Source organism: Varroa jacobsoni, unplaced genomic scaffold, assembly GCF_002532875.2.
Source record: "Varroa jacobsoni isolate VJ856 unplaced genomic scaffold, vjacob_1.0 scaffold_1420, whole genome shotgun sequence".
NCBI classification, from domain to species: Eukaryota; Metazoa; Arthropoda; class Arachnida; order Mesostigmata; family Varroidae; genus Varroa; species Varroa jacobsoni.
In genome coordinates, this window is record NW_019214322.1 from 3438 (window position 1) to 25316 (window position 21879).

The 21879-nt window shown below is 41.9% G+C and overlaps 1 protein-coding gene across 12 annotated transcripts in view; it reads left to right on the forward strand.

Moving 5' to 3' along the window:
• Positions 1–1780: 1780 nt before the first annotated feature.
• Positions 1781–21879, forward strand: part of LOC111269841 (uncharacterized) — a 29763-nt gene continuing 9664 nt past the window's right edge. For 5 of the 12 annotated variants that reach the window (XM_086972246.1, XM_086972250.1, XM_086972247.1 and 2 more), the window contains exon 1: positions 17144–17327. Coding sequence is in view for 5 of the 12 variants with exons in the window: in XM_086972240.1 (XP_086828366.1) it covers positions 2994–3012; positions 3308–3361 (73 nt within the window). In the remaining 7 variants the exon portion in view is untranslated. The other 7 variants (XM_086972240.1, XM_086972241.1, XM_086972239.1 and 4 more) reach the window with 4 other exon arrangements.

A 21879-nucleotide genomic window follows, 5' to 3' on the forward strand; every position in this document is an offset into this window, starting at 1 on the left:
TGAGTAGGAGGTCCCTCCTCGAAACCCTAATCAGCGCGCGCGCGTTACTGTTTTTTTTCTGATCATAGGCAAAGGAAATTGGTAACAGCATTTAACAATAAGTGGATTTCGAAACCTGATTTTTCAATATCATAGCTGAGAACTTCTGGCGAGGTCACAAAGAAGAGAAAAAGATCATAATTGATTAATTTGCTTTTAGAGTCTAAAGAAAACAAACTCCAATTATATTTATGACCTTTTTTGTATGCAGACATAATATGACGCAAGAGCATTGTGGCGGAAAGAGATCTTTATAAACTTTTTCACAGCGTCCAGAGACAATGTGAGGTTTTGGAAAAATCTCTTGCAATGGCGATTGAAAATTTGCGGGACATCCAGCTGACTAGAATCTGGAATCAGACAAAATTAAACTATTAAGGAAAAGTTTTTTTTTTTCCTGCTATAAACTTGAATGTGGCAGAGTCTGTGATTCACCTCAGATAACGTTTAATATTTCGGATAGTATCGCTGTCCTCAGGTTCGTTAACTGATGTCTTACTTACCTGATTTGTACAACATTTAGATAAAACGCTTCCATCTCGGAATACAATGAATAATTGTACAGGGGGCCCCAAGTCAAGGGTAGCATAAATATAGTAATTCCATAGGTGTTTAGGATGCCTGCTTTAAAGCAGCAGGATAATTAGAGCACTGAATATCTGAGTTAGGGTAGGTAAACAATCGACGCAAGATAGCGAAATGACAAAGGTAATTTGATCGAACTGCTAAAAGAGGGCATTTGACAATGATGGAACAGTGCGATCCAGAAAATTCAGTGGGTGTAATGAAACAAGGTAATTAATGGGAGGTTTGCCACAGGAAAGTTGCTCTGGGGCGACAAGGATGAACGGGCTAATGGGAAAATAAAACAGAGTTATTGAACGACCGTTGTATTTTATCGGCTTGTTGCTGCTGTTTTAAGTGGAGATTGAGAATTTGAGCTAAGGTTGATCGTATTGATTCCGCTATGTGTATTTTGCACAGATCATGTATGAGGACAGAATAAAGAAGTCTATGAGTCTCGATATTTTCGTAGGTAGAAGAGAGCCAATGTTTTTCATTGTCGGATGAGTTGACAAGCCACAGCTACAAGGTTCCATTATAATCACGTAGTACCTGTGCTAAAGACTGTGGTTACCCTATTGTCGTTCCAGGTTACGTACAGTTATTCAACGTCGCGTATCCGCCAGCACAGCACAGACAATTTCTAATCCGGCAAGTCTACGATGGCCGATTTGAAAATTGCGCATTTATATTTATCGATTGTAAAGTCAATTTGTTTGTGATTACGCTTATAGCTCACCCCCTTATTGTTTGCTACCTTTCTCGTTTTGTATTCAACCTAAAAAACATCCGCCTTATCTCACCCCAGCTCTTGTTGATATGCCGAGTACGAATGACAAGAGCTGGGTCAAGCCCTGATGAGTGTTCCTGTGCCTGTCTCTAGTTGAGCCTGGTTCTCTAGGGACCCGTCAGTCTGATCCAGCTGATATATACAAAGGTGCCTTGTCGCTCTTGCGACGTGTTAAGCGATGACGTCCGGTCGCGTCGGTTGGCTGCGACACGTCAGTCGTCTACTGTTACATTTTAACACTTATCGACAACACCCACCAGTCGAGGATGAATCCGCCATTGCCGTTTTGGAAAGGGTTATTCACTATTGCTCACTATAAATCAACGGTACTTCGATGGAATACGACGATAGATATCGAATACCGGCGTTTCTACGTATACCAGGAGAGAAAGCTGCTGCTGCCACCCGCTGTCGTCATTGATTGTACATCGAAGATTCGGCCTTAAGACGAAGGAGAGTGTCTTGTCTGCGTTTACCGATGTAAACCACCATCGTACTAGAAACAAAGGAATTGTGAACGGAAGCGGCCGCTCGACTGGCTGCGTCTCTATTGCCTTCGCCGGTCATTCTTGTAGTGAGCCATAGCCCTCAGGGAGCATTTATGTTAATCAAAACGATCAGTGATGGAGTGGTTCCTGTTCCGCAACAGTTTGCTCCTCTGATTGCCCTAACCCGCCTCCCGTAGGCGAAAGACTGCTTATGGCGACACATCTTCCCTCAACTATTAAATCTGAACTCAGTTAGCAACGACAGTGGCGGCAGTGTGCGTACTCGTAGCAGGTAGCATCATCGGCGACAGTCGCGAATTACAAAGAAAAACTGTTTTTTTCCTTAAAAAAAGATAAAGCTATTACATGGTAGAAACAACAGAATTAATATTCGAAAACGACGCATAAGTGTATCTATATATATATAGATACTTAACAAAACGTGGTGGATCTGGTGACCCGAACGGGACGCTTAGCAGTAGCAGCTAATATTTCGAAAACGCGTGCGTACTGGCTAAAAAGGCCAGAATAACCTAAGAAGAATCTGTTGGCAAACTTGGGTTCAATTGCCACGAGGAACGAACAAAGCGAGTTTCCGCGAGCTTGCACTCGCTGCAGTATCTATGTGTTGTTGAGGCTCGCGTCTCTTTGTCGCCGGCTGGCTCACGCTGACCACTTGAGGCTTAGTGTTATGATGGCGATCCCCCACCGGCCGCTTCTAACCTGGGCACCTAGTAAACGTCACTAAGTCAAAAATGGGTTCGTCGGCAGTAGTCGACTCGTAATGAGCGATTGCAGTGAACGTACCCCTTGAGAAAGTCTGTGGTAATAGTACGTTGCGTGGCTACGTTGCCAAATAGCTTTAAGTCCAGAGAGCCTTAGCAGGTCCAGCTGTCGCTTCTAAAGTTGTCATCTAGCTGCTCGTGCTCCCCTGAGTGTGGTCATTGCTAACGACGAATCTACTGCCCGAAATGTTGGTGCCAGTAATGTTCACTTCGTTCTTCTTTCAGGCTAAGCCAGCTAAAAGCCACGAGTCACCGTCGGCTCGTAAATTGGCACTTAAGGTCAAGTCAGCTTATATGTAGGCTAACTTGAGCTTAAGTGTTCTGTTAATGGGCCGCCATATCCCGGGTGAGTTGAGCGCGTAATTTACCAAAATTCTGTAGGATAACAAGAACTAACGCTCCCACGATGCACAGATAACTTCAAGTAAACTATACTATATCACTGGGTATGAAGAATCTACAAGAAATTGGTAACTAGCAAACTAATTACGAGATTACCCATAAACTATTTAGTTTTGCCCACAAGCGCGGAGAAAGCTTCAGTTGCTGTATGCACTGTGAAGCATGTTATATACATCGATTCCGCCAATATCCACGAGCATATTGTAAGTACTATAATCATGTTTGTATCGCTTTTACAGCTGCCGCATATTTAGCGGTCTCAGCGTACTCGAAGTTACTTGGAGAGCAAACAGGTATCTATTGACTAAAGGCTTTAGATGGGTTAGTTTTAAAATGACCTACTTTTCTCTTCTGTTGTGTTTCCATTCAGGTTTATTAATGATGTGTAGAAGCTGGTCGATATTACTTTCACAGAATACTATATACTTATATCGTTGTTCTAGTACTGGATTGTGGTAAAAGAGTTGACTCGTATGTATGCGCATGTAGGATGAGATTAATTGTGTGTCTTTCGTCCAGCACAGTCTATGGCAGCTTGTTACCGACAGTTAACCTTAGGTTGCTGACTGCTTAATTCGCCTCCTTGACGGTTTCTGTAAGAGAGAAACGACATGGGGCAGTTAGCAGATGGGCAGGTACAGTGCGGGAACTGCCAAGATGGCCCATCTCCTGCAATGGGCTCATCTTCGTTCCGCCTTCCGGCGTAGCTCGCTTGCTCTCTGTTCTTCTTTTCTCTCTTTTTGTCCTGTTTTTTTTTTCCTTTGACTATCCCCTTCCGTGTACTTACTCTTTTGCATTCGTAGGACAAGGCAAGGAAAGCAAGCTTCATAGAATACAAAAGTTCGTACTTTGTCGGTTAGTCCTCCTGGTGAGGACGGCTGCAGCGACAATGGTCGTTCTAAGAAGAGAAGCAGCAACGGTAGCCGTGAGTGTCATGCAATAGAAGGCCCCGGTCACCAGCAGTCAGCATGTCGACGAGGCGGCCTCATGAAAGGCCAGTTCAGCACCATCACCGTTCTCCGCTGCCACTTTTGGGAATAGGACTTACCTACTCGACCACCCATGCTGCCTGCTAACAGAGCTGGCAGCAGCCTTTTACACCTACCGCTGCTGCTGCGTCTTATTGCATGTAATCTTCGTGCTACCTTCATTGCTGCTTCTGCTGCTATTCGCTCTGCTACCTTCCTTTGGGTTCTCGTTACGCAAACTGCGGCCGTCTACTGCACAAGAAAGAAAAGATGCGAGCTGATGGAGAATCGACGGGGGAAGTAGACTGGGCACCGAACGGTAGTAGAAGCACGAAGAGGGGCAGATTGGACAAACCGTACCAGCTACTACAGGAACGAATTCTATTGCTGCCAGAACGAACCGCTGTTACTTACCGACGGGGCAAGTTGCTGGGAGTAATAGCTCCAGCTTGAGTTGAAGAAGGGTGAGACGATACGTAGACGAACCATCCAGGAGATAGCGGAACGCTGACCTATAGTGTGAGAAACCCTCAAGGTAACAACGGATCATAGACACTCTTGCCAAGATGGCATTATACAAGAATGTAATCTTATCCGCGAATCAAGTCTGCTGAGGTGGCGACCTCCTTCTTGCAGAGGTGAGGATTATCTTTATAATTTTCTTCTTCTCATCGCGGATAGACACGTTCGTTGAGGTGGGAATGAATAAGAAGCCGGCGGCGATGGCGATGCCGGTTTTTTTCAGCGCAAAATGAAGCCGACGAGATGGAAGAACATTCGTGCAATTCGTCATGACCTCGCCATCGTATCCCTTAGAGATATTCATTCGACTGGTGGCCACTAACGTGTTTTCTGGTCTTGCCGCTACCAAAGGTGGCTGTGTGACTTGAGGCCTTCGTTTCACTTAAAACACCGCAGATGATCAATGTGCTGAACGGGTGACTTTCCACATTTGCCCACAGGTCTCGTCCTGAGAGATGGACGCAGCTGTAAACAAACGTCTAATATGTATGATTACATTATGACAAAAATCCGTAATAAATATGTGTAGAAAAAGATAAAGGGTTACACATTTGCAACCAATGTGACATGTCATGGTGCCATCGATTCTATCGCTTGCGCAATGCATGTGCTATGTGCAGATAGGGACAAAGGTATTCAGTATTTGGTACTAAATTTTCACAATATCTATGAAAATAATTTAGATTTCTTGGTAATTGTTCCACGGGTTGCATTGCCCTATCGGTAAGACGGGGCAAACGCACCGACTACTACGTGCATCAATCGCATGGTTCCACCAACGGCTTTCCAAACATGCATTTGCTATAGGCAAAATACCCATTATCCCAAATATAATTCGATCTCGTGTTAAGTGAGGCCTGTGAAAAATTATTTACATACATGCTATACGTTTGTTATGAATTCAAAACTACCTAAAGTTCGGCTTGGTGTTGATCTAATGCTATTGCTCATACCCATATGCACAATGTATGGCCTTTATATGGCGTGCCGAACCATTTGATGCAAAACCCGCCCAATCCAGTTGGTGGGGTATATGTGAGTACGGAGAAGAATAGCTAAGGCTAAGTCAAACTGCCACCGTAGATATTGCTCAACGGACAGAAAGCGGACATACAGGCAGAAAGCCGAACGTTATCAGGTACAGCTCAAACAACTGCCTTGCGGGGATCGGTGAAACTGCGTGGCAATTAGGTAAAGCCTTGCCAGTGATCCTGTCCACTGCCTTTCCTCTCTCCTTAAGATCAGCTCTCGTTGGCCACATATTAGTTTGTGCAATCAGTCATGCGATTTGAGCTCACCAATAGTACGGTGCACTACATAGAAAGAGATTAGCTTGAAGTTTCTTTGTTTCAGAGGTCCGAAACCGCATTTGGGTGATCTTCGATAGTAGTCATCGAATAATCTGGACGAGTAATATTATATGATAGCATAACACATGCGTAGTATAAACGTTTGCCGAACCTAGATACCCGTGGACGATATAATTCCAGATGTCTGATTAGCTTTTCTGCTTGTCATCAAAATCGACCTCAGGTCAACTAATGCACTCCTGCGCCACACGCCAGATGGCTAACTACTGTTCTTGTTTCAGAAGTTGACTTGATCTGATTTCATTGCTTACCAGGAATGCCCTGCGATGCACGCCAAGTGCTCATTACATAAAGAATGCATAAACTAGAACATAAGATACACAACGAGATGAAGGAAGTACGATAGAGAGGAAAATTTTAAGCGGTGCATTTAACCTCGATAAAATAAGCTTCAGAGAAGGGATACTATACGAATAGACTCGTGTCTATCCGTACAATATTAAGTTTTCTAGCAAATGGAAAAGGTCGAACAAATGCTACACTAGGGGATCAGCTATACATATCGCGCCAGTCAAAATGAACCCAGGGTTAGCTAGCGCATAGTGTGGCTATTTAGCACTAGTATATCTTACCTCACGAAGCGAAAGCTAGCCTACCTGAATTTTAGATTATCTCTCTTATTGTTGCTCTATATGGGCTATTTTATTTTAAGCTACGGTTAGGAACCGTTTCAGAATATAGTCCCAGAACCACGCTGCGCTATTGTGTCAGCTGGCTTTAATGACAATCATCATTACGATCAATTACGATGACGATGATGATAATACTATCATTATCATCTTTGTATACTCTTCAGTCTATACTGACCCAATCTCGGAATGGTACCCTTTCGACCGTTCTAACCTCTTCTCACTGACAACGCACAGCCGGCGAAAAGCCGTCAGGTTCAAAGCAGTAGTAGCTGGAAAAGTATCATTTCAATTGTGGCTCAGCTGAGAGGCCTGGTTTTTCACTTGGCCTTCAGAGGCAAATGTTTCCTGAGGATGAATAATTTTGATTACTTAAGAGGTCCAGCGTCAGCCGTTTGTGTACATAACCCACTATCTAATGGCCATTTAGATTCGGGAGCGACCAGGATGCGTAAATCTTTGATCAGAAGCTTGCGTGCGGATGCCTGGTCACGTTTCAGAATTGTCAAAGTGTATCATAACGTGAAAACGCAATAGACGCACGCGATCTTATTAGTTCAGCTTGCGGAACGATAGAGGCATCATGAATTTTTAGATGACGCTTTTAACTGCCAGATGAACAATGCGACCACATAGGATTAGGCACGTAGCTACGTAGATTGTGTAAATAAAACAAGCATATGGAGCCGATAAAACTCTAATGAATGGAAGCTTTAATGAATAATCGTTCTAGATTAGTAGAATACATAGCCGAGATTAAATAATAAATATCGTCTAGTCATATGAGTAGATTGGAAAAGTACCGAGAATATCGCTTTAGATCAACTACCCTTGTCTCAATGATTCAAACCTCGGTTGTACCCCTTGACATTGTTGTCGCCGGGTGCAGTGTGCCTCTGTCAACAGTCTTCTCAACCCGTGAAACAAGTGTCCAACTCAACTGTAGGAATCGATGCTACAACTTGTTCTTCAAAACTCTAGCGTAACGTAATCTTTTTTTTAATAACATCCGTTTGTAACACTACAGCCACTCGGCACGATTAATCATTTTCGGCAGCTGGGAATAAACACCGAAATAATATTTAATTTTCGATTTGAATATTATACTTCTCTTCGGTCAGGTTTACTTTACGACCGGGCGATTTCATATACCCATGTCTGGTGACTCATAATGGCACGTAGGAACAAATCCAGCTCTTCGTCACGAATTTCTTGAGATAGCTATATATTTGCTGGATATTGAGGTCCTTTGGCATAATCCTTGTCATAGGCCTTCTCGCCTATAAGTAAGTGGTTTTTCAAAATAGGCCGACATGACTGATGTGAACTATCAGTTATTTTTCTGCGCGCTTCTTGGCTAAGCTTTACACGGACCACTATGCCCTTCTAGCGCGGCCCGTCCTACTTATACCACGGCCTTGTCTTGACTCGCTGTTACAACAACGCGAGCTGTTTTCACTAGTCATCACTAAAGCATAAACACCACTTGTACATTGCGCAATGCCTAGTCACCTGATTCTCAACACTGGCGCTACGTCATCAACGTTATTTCGTTTCCCAAATTTAGCAACATATTGCGATCCCCTTAATGTTCCATTCTAGTAAACTAAATACGACTATAGATCACTAAGGTTAAGTCACTTGCAAAAAAGGCACATAGTCGAAATTCTCAAATGTGGCTTGTGATTTAAAGGCAGACGGGGGGTGTGGCAGCGCAGCCTTTTCTACGGGTCAATCTCAAAGCGGCAGAGAACGAGCGTATTTAAGTAAAGCAAGTTGCCAATTTTCCATCCAGCAAAAGAAAGTGTCTTCGTTAAATTCTAATGCCAGATTGGTTTATTATGTACTCCCTGTCACCTTCGACGGCTTTCGTTCATCTCCCAACCATATCCAGGTCTACGGTAGCGTCCAAGGACTCGTCCAAGGTAATCCAACGAGAAAAAGCCTGCAGAGCAGTTCAGCTGCAGGTAAATACTTGTTTAAGCACTTGCAAGACTGCATTAATAACTTCGGAGGTGCATGGTCTAGCATCATTGTGCATAGCCTTGCTCACTCATTGTAATTGATTAGGCCACATACAGGTATTTGTTGACTATTTCCCTATTCATTAAGCTTTTTTTTGCAGGATAGAGAACTGGTTTAGCTAAATTTTTGGCATATATCCATTTTTTCTCATGCCTATATCGACGTGGAGACATCGTTCCTCGTTTTCCTTATCAGTTCTGCGTGGAAACGTGTCGATGCGACCGCATCCGTTGCCTGATGCCTAGGTCGAGCGCGATGTTAAGAGACGCAATCGATGCCGTGCTCACTTGCACTTTTATGCAGCTCATGGAGCATTCTGGCAATCGAGTTCAAGATCTCTGGCCACAGTCAAATAATTAAAAGGAGTTTATCTTAACGGCCAATTCACGAGCTATTAATTGAACGTTATCCTTGGCCTTAGGAGGCTTTTATCGATTAATATATACATCTATTAATCGATTCAGGCGTAGTGCATTTCCCAAATCGCCTTATCGAAGCTCACGAACCATCATTCAGCAGGCCTTCCACGTATGAAAATCATAGTTTGTAAAGCATGAAGAAATTAGCACGAGTTTATAAAGAAGTGACAACGAAATGTTTCTTGTGTTTTACGTCGGGTACGTTGTGGCCGTCAGGCATCAATTTAGACGACGAGTGACTCGTTATAGTATCGAAATGATATGTGCGTCTACGTCCGAATCCAAGCCCATGCCATTATCTATCCTTGAGTTTAGCAAACAGATACGTTATGCGCTGTACAACTACGGGTACATGGAAAAGAGACGGCGCTTAGGTAAACAAACAAGGAGAAAGGCAGCGACTGAGAAAAACCGCTATTACTTATGTTCTAATCTAGTATAACCAATAGGGCAACGAGGACAATAGAGAAGACAAAAAAAAAGTATACGCTAACTCCATCAGCGTCTTCGCGCTGCTCGAAATGCGAGAACTGAATAGTTTATTTATAGCGGTTATTACGAGTGACGTCAAAAATTCGAAAAAAAAAAAAGGTATGTCTTTATAATGCGTTTACACTATACAAAACATGTTTTATAAATGCATGTATGTATAGTAAAGAAGCTCAAAATGTGGCCATAAACTATGATTTGCAGATTAAATCATTATCTCTATTTGAACTCTTGGTCCTTCTGCTGTGTAATGCCACTATGACGCCAGAGTTACCATAGGCACTAAAGGCCTCGGCATGCTAATTCGTTCGCAGGATTACAACTCTTTAATCTCTGGTGTTAAATATTCATCACGCGTTTTTGTCACGACGTTTATTTCCAGACTAATGGACGCACCCGCCACTGCACGATGAATGTAAGCTCTGTCAGCTAGCTTTTTGTGGCCAGGACGAGCTGGTTGGCTTGCAAGCCGCCACGGACATTTCCTGGCTGGCAAGTTTGTATGGAGAACCTAACCTAACCTCCATGTGCATACACACATCTGTGCATAGCTTCATATGTACTGAAATGAGATCATGTTTTTAGCACATGTTTATGCTTCTCGTTCTATGCTTCGTTGAATGATGAAACACTCTGTAAAAGAATGTTCAGGACAAAACAATACGGACCGAAATAGGGCAGAAAAATGTTTTCGCTCACATCCCTACGGAATGCTTCTCCCGGCTTGCTTTCTGGTAGGCTGAAAAATTGGGACAAAGTTACGAAGAACGAAGCTGGTCGTGTTAAGGCTTTGATTTGCAAAGTAGCGATATAATAACATAGAAAACGGAAGCCGGCCATTGGGTAACAGCATTCATAGCTGCTCTATCTCAATGTCTCATGTATCTTCATGAATCTTTTTTATTGTATGCCATTTTCACCTTAAGGGGAGTGGTAACGTGCCATAGAGTCATCCCGAACAAATACTATCGCTGAAGTGCTTCTAATCGCTTAAAGGCAGAATTTTTTCTTGAACCTGGGCACTACTATGAACAACCCGCCGATAATCCTATGTCCTGTGCTAATGTCTGTTGATAATAACAGGTCATTATTTTCAATTGAATGCTCGTTGTCCAGCTGTATCTTCACGGTAGTATCTAGCGTTGCGGATAGTTTTAGGAGTAGTGACTGCAGATAAACAAGATAACAAAAATTCGCGCGTAAACGCTCTCAGGAACATTGTTACGGTGCTTCTTATAAAGGCATTGCATAGCTATTATCATTGAATTGACAGTCGTTTAGATAGATATGCTCGCACACTTTGCGCCATTTTCTTATAAATTGTTTTTTTTTTTTCGTCATTTTGGAAGAAAAATTATGCTTTTTAGCAATATGAGAGATATTGAAGTAAATGTTTTCGACAGGTGCAAAGCACGTATTGAATATTCACGGGGAACCCAAGAATACAGTAGCGTAAATGCTTTATGGACTCGAACGTTTTTTATTCTTTACTGAAAAATCACTGTCTGGATCTGAGGATCGATCGTAACCTTCTGAACATTTGATGCATTCAAACAATATCTCTACGATCTCTTCGGACTTCTGTTGGCTTTTTTCTGTTACTTGTACCTCTATGGAATCGTTAGGGCTATCTGCGTGTGGTTCTCTGAACGACGCTAAAGCAATGCTTTCTGCCGTAACCGCTTTGCAACTCTCGTTCCGCAGCAATAGGTCTACCTAGAGCTTACTTCTGCCTGGGCTTTTCGAATTTTCATGGTGTTTGCAATTGTAGCCTAGTAGGCTCTACACTGGATTCGACCTCCTGATCCCCAAGGATGGCTTCTTGAGGTGTGCGCCAAGTAGATAGGCCGGATTCGGTCACGCAGAAACAACAACTTCGGTCACGCACGTCACAAGCTCTGAGCTGAATTCCGCCATACCTAGTGCGACTGCCGTCAGAGCTGTCCTGAACGGCAATTTCCACAGTCTGCATTGCGATCATCTGACGCCCGACGACTTAACTAATGCAGCGACACTAAATCAGGACCACATACAGCCCTGCTCAGCGGGTGTATTATAAAGTAGTGGCTTTCAATGAGAAGTCGTTGGCACTGGCACGAGAATAGAAACACCTTTATGACCTTAACTCGATAAAACCTACAGGCGACAACTTGAATCAACAAACTAGCTGGTGTATTAAGTCGTGCAACGTAAACAGATAGAATCTAACGAAAGGTACAAAGTAAATTTAAAATTAAATACTATGTGCAGTAGCCCGTTTTCATAGAATGCAATCGGCGAAGATCTTTAGAAAGCCACGGATAAATGTGACATAGACGATGCCCTAGTATATTGCGCTGAATGGGGTAAACCATTATCAGGTTTGGGAATGCTTGCAAGGCAAAGTATTACATATTCAATGTTCTCTTTTGTCGGGGTATTAAAACAGTAAGCAGTCATTATGCCTAGTTACGAGCTGTTCGTTTTTTAACGAAATTATTGTCTTTACTTATCACTAAACACTGAAAGGTCGCGTCATTTCTGCTGAGGACGTGAATAAGTAAATAAAGTAACAAAAACCAATAGTGGAACATTTCGGATGCTATGCGCGCGTTTTACTGCCATAAGCTTTTTGGGTCGTTACTGGGCCTGATACTGCCACCAAATGTGGGCTTGCAAATATGCCTTTGATCCCACTAACTTTGAGGTCTGACTTCGAGTAAAGCATCCCTGATCATTTGTTTTGCATTGGCCAACGCATCGTTTTCAATTATGGTACTATTAGCAGAAACGACGCAACGAGGACACCAGATTTGATTTAACATTTGCTTCAGATATATCTGATCTGACACACTGGTAGGACAGTAATCTTAGACGAAAGTTTTGTTGTCAGCGTCTATCGCGAAGTTCAGACCAGACAGACAGCCGAATGAACCTATTATAAAATTAATGGGTATTAAGTATTCATGTTTGATTAGATGTAAGCCAGAGAAGTTAGACACATTGTTAGCGGAGTACGTTTTGCATACATTTTCTTGCAGACTTAATAGCGGGTGCTCTCACCAGAAAGAAATCTCAAATACGCCTGTTATTTTCTATTTTAGCACATCCCCGTGGAAAAATACGTGCCTCCACTTGTTGATGAATCTAGGGATACTGGTAATAATATCTCAAGTTCTGTATGAAAAGCTAAGTTTTGAGACAAATTAAGGTTTATGTAATTGATAATCACATACGAACCGTATACGCCCAAGTCGAATCAATAACCATATAGTATAATGTTTTTGCACATTAAATTGAATAGTAATAACCGTAAAACAGTATAACATTGTCAATTTTTTTTATGGTTGCAGTGCAGAAAGCTATATATATATATATATATATATATATATATATATAGCTATATATATATATATATATATATAATAGCTTTAAGTGATATACGACCTTTTGGCACAAGGTGGTGTTCCTTATTAAAACAACAATTCTAGTTACCATCTTCCCTATATGTCAGAGGCCTAGATGGCTACCTGTATGTCCTATAATCGGCTTCTACTTTATGCGACGCCACGCCTTTTTGCAGCAATTTCTTTCCGAAACATATTTATAATTTGGATCGTTTACTTGTACGGTCCTCTCCTCACCGATACACTTATACACGTACTGACGCGTGAATTTACAAAGGTCAAGGTTAATATAAACCGACAACGGTACGGGAGAAGGTTGTGACAAACAACAGAACGGTAAAAACTGACCGACTAACTGAAGTGTGCTATACCTCCTTCCCTCCATACTAACTGAAACAAAACCTGGGCGTTAAGCAGCTGCTTTAGGCGTACGCCGCATTATGCAAGAACGGCGTCGCGGGACCAGCGGCAGCTGGTTCAATGTCAGGCATCCAACGGGCACTTCGCCATGTTCACGACAAACGTCCACGTTTAGCGTATCAGGATCGCCTTCATAAAGTACGCCGAACGAGTCAGGGGCGGATTGGAATGCTTCTGAAGGCCTCGACTCTGTTTTCCTTCTGCAGTGTTCTGAAGCAACGAAATATAGACAGAGAGCAGAGCAATAAAAAGCTAGAGGGCCATGGTGAGTCAGCGGCGCCAGAGGGGACCAGTCGAGCGTGGGAAATATGTTGACATTTGCAAATGACTCGGGAAAAGAGGAACCTGCGCGAAACGAACGTCGGTGGAAGCACGAGGCGACGGCCAAAGACCGAACAAGCGCCGGTATGTACCGAAAACGCTAACACTGGTCTGTTTCGTTGCGAGAAATGGTTCTCTTTTTTAGGCCTTCCTTCGCAACACCAACTTCATTGACCAGCAGCATAACCACCGTCCTGTGTCGCTGCTACTGCAGCGACTCAGACCAGTCCGAAACAACCTGCCGCACGAGCACGTGCCCTGCAGAAGACTCGCACAGCCAAGGAGCTTACACAGATGCACCGGCGGGTGAAACTGTGTGCCAGTCGTGCTGCAACGAAACACGAACATCGCATAATGTGTAAGGAAGCGACCGACCGACCGACCGATCGAGCGGATGTTACGAATTGCCGACGTGCAAAATGCCTACCCAGAAGCCAAGCAAGCAATCTGCCTGGCTGTGGGGATCCTCTAGCCGGTACACTTCGTGTATGCTCTAGTACGGTTCCAGTAACTGCCAGAGCTAACTGTTCGCGTTTCTCTCGGAACCTCCTTTCGCTCTGTAACTCTGTTTCTCTACAGTTCTCATCCTCCCTTCTCTTTTGCCCGTTGGCATCGCCAGTAGATGAGCACGAGCCGAAAGTAAAAACTATACCGCGATCAGACTTCGGCGTGAGGCGTGTTTGGCGGACGACACTGATGAATTGCGTAGGAGATTGTCCCTTAGGCCTTGGAAACTAGTGGAAGAAGACTACGTAAAAGGCTACGCCGAGAAAACACGAGTAAAGGGAGAAGTAAAAGGAGCAAGGACCGGGGAACGAAGGCTTCAACGGTGAACGAGCCGAAACGCCGCGACAGTCGAGGAGTAAAATTGCAGACTTCTCAAAAGTAGACTGCTGTACCGAAGAACTCGTATGGCAGGCTAGGGCTTAGGTAGACAAGTGGAATAGTTACTGATTCGCGTACTACATACAATGGTAGCCAAAAGTACTCGTCCAGCCTGTTATTTTGGACCAATTTGCCAGAGCAGAAGGTAATTGAATTAAATTTTTCAAAAAGTCATAGTTACAAGCTTGAAAAAAATTGTTTACTTTGGGACAGACGAGAAAATCGAACATTTCACTTTTCAAGCAGCGTGACCGATCTTCGTTTACCTTGGAACTAATCTTCGTGTAGCAATGTTATACAGATACAACGGCCCTATTTACTCTTGTCCATAAGTGGAATATGTACAAGCATTTAGACGAGTTGATTAACTAGAGTGGGTTATATTTGTTTCACTCAGTGTAAGCGGGTAATTCATATCTGAGTGAAAAGTTCGGGTAACTAACAAAAACTTTGGGAGGCTAGGCCCTGCCTATACGAAAAAAGTAAGTTATCGCGAAATGCAGGGCAAACATCTCTACCAATGGGATTAGTCATCTTCAGCAATTTCACACAAAGAGAACTTGTGAGTAGTCGTGAAAGTTCTAAGAAAATCGAAAGAACGGTGTTAGAAGAAGTATTGAAAAGTTGCCAATAAGAGATGCGGAAGTTTCAGAAGTGTATTTTGAATCGTTCTCGCTAGAAACGACAAACGATCGTTGCCGCTAGACTCGTATCAAATATATGGGGTAAATGTGAGAAGCCGAATCAAGGCTTTCACGCGAAAAGAATGCAATAATATGTCAAAACAAACTAGGACCCTTGAAAATGGGCCGTATGAATATCCTGAACGAAAGCCCTAAAGTTGTTTGTGTACAAAATGGCAAATTTCAGACTTTTCTAGTCTATTCGAAAGTGAATAAAAAGCGATGGCCTATTGCGGTCCTGTGAAAGCCGCACACAGTTTCTAGGTAGCTGTGTAGCCAACTTTTCAACCAACTATTTGTAATAAACTTAAATGACCACAAGCCTTTTAAGGGCTGTGACAACTTGAGGTAGTGATCTCTCCGTTTATTTACCAAATCTTCGTTGTCTCAAATCGCTGAATGATTAGCGACATTTTTGAAAATACTCGATCTCTATTTGGTCACAGAGTCGCAATAAGAACTTTCGAAGTTTTTTTGCTCTGTACCCTCAATTTGGGCTGTGTATGATGACCACATGAGTCGTTCTACATGCGACACCCAGCTAGTTCGCAGACGTCGTATCAAGTGAATAGTTGGAACTGACACCTAGGTGGGTTCATTAATTTTTTTTTAAGTTTGGCCTTTATTTTAAATAAAAGTCCTTGTCGATTTCTTATAAATCATATCAATGCCGTTTAGAGGCAAGGGGCTAAGAATGGGCAGAAGGACGAAGTTCTGCTGCAATCTCAGTTAGTATACAACAGAAGCAAGTGCCATTGCACCAAGTTATACAACCCATCTGCATATACCAATTCATTCCTAAATAGACCTGTTCATGTTATTAGAGCTTCTACGGGAATAAGCGCTTGTATAGATGTGAACTGTACAAGCAGGATCACAATGGTTAGCCTATTTGTCTCCCGTTGGTAAATCAAAGGCAGAAACAGGTGTCGCTGAATTTGTGTTAAAATTTCATAAACCTTAATCCTTTCTCATAAAACTTGTGCTTTATATCAATGCAGCAAGACTGTAGACAAAATTTGGTTAGGAACTGCATGTACTCAAGATCAAACTTTTGGGCTATTAATTTCGAATTCTAGAACTGAAATATTGATTTTTTAAGGTAATTGGTCCACACTCGTTCAATATTTTATTGCATTAAATTTTGACTGGTTTCAGTCAAAATTTATCAGTCAAAAAAACCGTTGAAATTACTTTAGGATTACATAGCCCCCTTCTGGCCCTAATCGTATAGCTTCCCTAGAGATACATACGTACTCTATTGATTCGTTTTTTAACGCCTAGAGCACAAGTGCAGTATCACTTGTAATATTGTACCATGTTAAAGCATTTCGATCACTGTGCTTTTGTTGAATGTGTGTTAATAGTAATACGATTATCGAACAAGATAATGGCTTGCAGCTGGGTCTATTTTTCAGCGCAATCCAGCCCAAAAAGCTCAAGTTTTTTGTCGGTTCATGGGTGACACTGATAGATACTGCTGTCGTTGACTGAACTGGTCACAGATCAGAGGGCAACCAAAGTGGGTTTCACTGGCTGGCAAGCAAGCATTGCGCAAAAAAGAAGCGAATATAGAGCGTTCTGAATAAATTATGCATATATGGTCAGTGCTCTATATATAAGTCGCCGACAGAAATGCGTGTAGAAGCGATATCCGTGCGTGATTTGCATGAGGAACTGCCGTGATCAGGGCTAATGGAACGTAAAGCACTTCATCGAAGTAATACCAGCAGCAGCAGACAGGCGGCGCTGGGAGCAGCAACAAAAATAACTGGGCAAGCGAAAGTTCACGAACCCAATTTAGTGTAACGTAATGATTCAGGAGCCCTGAATCTATTTCGTCGAAAATAAACTCTTATGGTATGATATATAGATGCCAATGCGGTGCTCGGTACGCTTACCGTTAGCTTGATCCACCTATCCGCCCGGAATCCTCTTCACCCTGTGATGTACGTACATTGTGTGTGTCTTTATGCTCGTGTTATTTTTAAAGGAGGATAGTGTAATTTTTGCAATTTAGTTTTTTAGATTGTGACTTGGAAACGTTAGAACATCGGGAGTCCTACCACATTAAATGTGTAATTACACGCAGAAAATCAGTGAAGGCAAAGTTGACGCTGAATAATGTAGACGCGCCTTCCGGTAAGTGTTTAACACACTGTTCAAAAGCTGTATAGGGCCTGAGACGAAGTATTTAGTTTAATTTAAATGCAATCCCGTGTGCCGATTTCCGTTTACCTGTGCAATGGAACTTCTAGAAATGCCGGCCTATTTGTTAATTAGCCCGATTGTGATCATGATATACCACCAAATCATTATCATTAACACTTGCCGACCACATTCTACGACTCTCCTCAACCACAAATAATAATAATAATAGTAAAGATCAAAACGCTATCGTATTGTAAAGCTCCTTTTGAGTCCTTTGTTCTATTGGCACTTTATGCACATATTGTACTACGTTCGAACAAATCATGTGCATAGCAAACATGTGGTCCAGTGTTTGTATATTTTCTTCAACCAGAACCTTCATCTTCCCGGTAAAAGTAGCATACAATTAAATTTCACTCAAAATCAGACCAAGCCAATTGAAAAGACACCCTTGGTTAACTCGATTGCGGTTCACTGCCGCTTTAAGATACTGCCGTTATTGGCGTTAGCTTCATTTGGGGGTCTTGGTTCGATTGGCATACTGCAGAGGGGTCATAAGGAAGAGCGAATTCTGCTGTTGTTGCTTACCATTTGCTATCGAGTGCCCATCATCTTGCCTCGATCAGGGCAGGATGTTGCTGGAGAAGTCTGTCCGCGAAAGCACTTAAATGTAAATAATTCCTAGTCAAGCTGGTTGGCTGTGTTGGGCGCGCGTGTCGTTGAAAGTTCGAAATTATCGCCGTCTTTTTCGCTTTTGCTGCACTGTTGGAACGCGTATTACTCGGTGCACTGTTCGGCGTTGGGCGTACTCGTAGCGGGTTTTTTTTTTGCGGACGCTCTCACTGTTGGAAAAATCGTTAGATAGACATTAGATGTTGATGACTACGTGCGCACTCAGACGCATTAGAGGTCTCTGCACTGATGTGCGCGATGCGAGTTCGGTGCGCTGGCCGTAGCGGCCAGTTAATAGAAGACGATCAAATGCTGTGTTTGTATTACCCCTGAGAAAAAGTGTGACTGGATAAGCGTTTGCAGTTAGTAAATGTAACATGAATATGTTAGTGAAGACAAAATGGCAATTGATTTACTCTAAAGTAAGCTAATTGTTGATCTGATAGTTTAAAACGTTTCGCCTTTTCGTCAGTAAGTGTAAGCAGCCTAAATTAGCCCTTGCATTGGAGTGCATTTGTGAATCCATTTGCGGTAAGGTATCTTTATCTTCGATATACGATCGAGAAAAAAAAATCACTGTTTACCCACCGATCATAGACAGCAGACTACTATCATGTTAATAATTGCCTTCCCATCGATAATCGAATTAGGTTACAATGATGATATACAGTACACAATGCCCCAGATACCTGTAGATTATATTACTGCCAATTTCGTACATATTTCTGCCGCTAAATTTGAAATAACAAAGTAAAAAGAAATTTTTCCCTTATGAGGCTGTCCGTCGTAAACAAAAAATTCTATACTTGAAAACGTTCTATTTTCGCAACCCACGTTCCACTTGCGTGTAAAACAAAAAAAAAACAACCTAAGTTAAGTATATATACGTAAGTTAAATAGATTTGATAATAATAATGATGAAAGTTTTAATGGGTATATTGCTTCGTAGTTGCGGTGTAAGAGCGTGCTATAATAGCAATCCAATTTAACTAGATGATCTTCACGAGTTTTGGTCTTCATTGAACTTCGACGTATGTTATCATTTGGAAAAAATTGTGTATCTTAAAATGTAATTTAGAACAGTACACGCATAGTAATCACTTACTGCCCTTTTTGTGTACACATCATCGCAGCGACAATACAAATAGTTTTTTAGCTTATTTTTTGTCTATATGATCGAAGTAATAAGCTCGTATAAGGTAGCAGGCATGTAAAGATATTACTGATAGTGCCTTTTCGAGTATTTATTTAAAATGCCGAAATGAAATTAAAAAGAACCGACAAGCTGGATAAGTGTTTCTAGAGTAGGTTCTATGGGTATGGATTATCTACAGGTAAAAATGTTTAAATCACAATTCTTCTTTGGATGTGAGCATTTGCATGTGTAAAATTTAAAAAAAGAAATATATATATATATATATATACATTTTTTTTTTAATTTATTAGAGAGAACGTTGTGAAAAGGCTATTGCTGGTATCACGGCTCCTAAAGATATTACATAGAGTCGAACAAATCCTCTTTGATAGAGCCACTTAAGCTCAATTGGCTTGACATTCCCCCGGGGTTGCTATGAAGATCTGAAGAGCTTACATGTTTGATCATTGTACAGTTTGTGTCGGGAGAAAGCAGGAGGGAACTGAGAGGCTTTTGTATGATATTGTATCATAGTTACATCTGAGGCCACGTGTGGTACATAAGGAATTACAAGTATCATCAACGGGCTGTTGTTAAAAAGAATTTAGATGCTGGAGCCAAAATCGATTGTTCCCGAAAGCCAGGTCTGCTTCCAATTGGTCTATACAAAAATTGAGAAAAATGTAACAGAATGGAAAGTTAACTTGCATACCATATTTCTATCTTTGTCTAGCCACCTGTAGGTTGCGCGTATCACAATAGAACCTTATTGTGTTTTTTTATGTTTGTCGCTCGTGGTTCGTACGCTAGCTTGCTATCTTAATTAAAGCTCTAACAAAGACAACATTCAAAACCCACAGAATTGAGTTAGCTGAATATCAGGCGGAGTTGATGCCAAAGATAATGCTTCATAGTCTAACCTACAAAAAAAACTTCGTATTAAAGATTAGAAAGTTGCAGAAGTTTGGCTCTCTAAATAACTTCATTTATTCATAAAGGTTATGTATGTACACTTATATCTGTGCACAGGCACTTAAACAAGTCATCGAACGCTGCGCTGAAGAAAAAAATAAAAAAGACGAAAAGCAATTTTTAAATCGCACTATACTTGGTCATCTGATCATAAGGCAAAAGCACTCACATATTATTAGTAATCGTTCTAAAGATTATAGGCAATATTAGTTAGATATTAAGGCGTGTGAACATACTTTTACGGCAGGACACACGTCGGCACCATATACGGCCAAAATTCCGGACACCCTCAACCGCCTGCTCCCTGAGCGATTATATTAGTTATGTACATGGTACCAAGTTAACTTTCTTTCTGCCTCCACTGCCAGCTCAGCTTTTCGGCCATAGGACTCCCGGGGGACGCAGGCATTGGGCTGTCAGGTGCTAGGCTACTGAGGAACTGCGCGTTTGACGAGTCGACAGATCTTTCAGTGTCTCCCTCCTTTCCTGACGACGGCACCGAACTAACTATGTCACACAGTTGTCCTGTTTAGGCATAATCTAACGGAAGTGCAAACATGGCATTTTCACTTAGCTCTGTTGCTTGCCATTTCACGTACTTTCTCCAGTAGGAACTATGTAACGACGCTGGCCCTGATAAATTAAGTGTGTTATATGGTTACGCGTTGGTGATCTCCTCAGACATTTTTATAAGCCTGTCACACTTCATCTTCATCCTTCACACATCTGTCGATAAAAAAAAAGTAAAACTCGGGAAATTACCATATTACTCGGTTTATAGTCTGGTCGTTCAATTGAATCAACTGAAATATGTGGCATTATTCACGCGTTTACAATCCAAGCTACAAGACTCCGTGCTACTGGAGCAGAAAAGTGCAGTAAAGTCAATAAGTGTCGATTAGTTAAGACGGAAGCTAATTTTTTTTCTTTTGGATCACTAAAATGGATCACTAAAATTGATCGACTAAGCTTTACTCTTAGGAAAAAGCTAAATTCCTATCCTATATCCGAGCTTAGGAATTGCTCAGGCGGATACATGTGACTGACGACTACGCAGAGTAGTAGGAAGTTGGGCATTCTAAGGTTCAGAAATGTCCTAGAAATCGGCCAAAAATTAACTACATACGTATAGAGTACGTAACAATTCTAGAGTCGTAAAGTTTCCCTAGATATTTGCACATGCTGCTACAGCAGAAAAAATTTTATCACCTTACTGCTTTGTCTGAGAATTAGTTAATTTACCTCATTATGACAAGCACACAATTCGTACTTAGATTAATTCATAGCTATTTATAACGTTTACGTCAAAAAAAACGTCGCCAACGTTTTACTATTGGAAAGTTACTATTGCCTTTGGATATACAATGTCAAAAACGTTTGGGTTATACAGATCCCGGTTTGCGCTATCAAGTTCACTCTTACAAATCGTACCCGTAATATGCCGTGGCCAGTCTAATTTGACGCTTTCTGTTTCACTCCGCGTACAACTTCCAGATACGGTAACTTTCCCGACCTTGATTGTATATTTGGGCATTGGCTTCATTTTGTGGTCGTCTGATGGAAAATATGTCCAATGGCGATACCGGACGTTAAACTCGAAATGTAGCAGGTTTTAGTTTATAATTGTGAGCTTATACAGTTTTATGTTTATGATATAGGAAGATTCTAGCTCTCATTATAGACTTGCATATATTACTGCATGCAGCGATAGCACAATCTGCGGTACCGGTCCGGCCGATCCTTCTGCCGTAATCAGGTCATTTT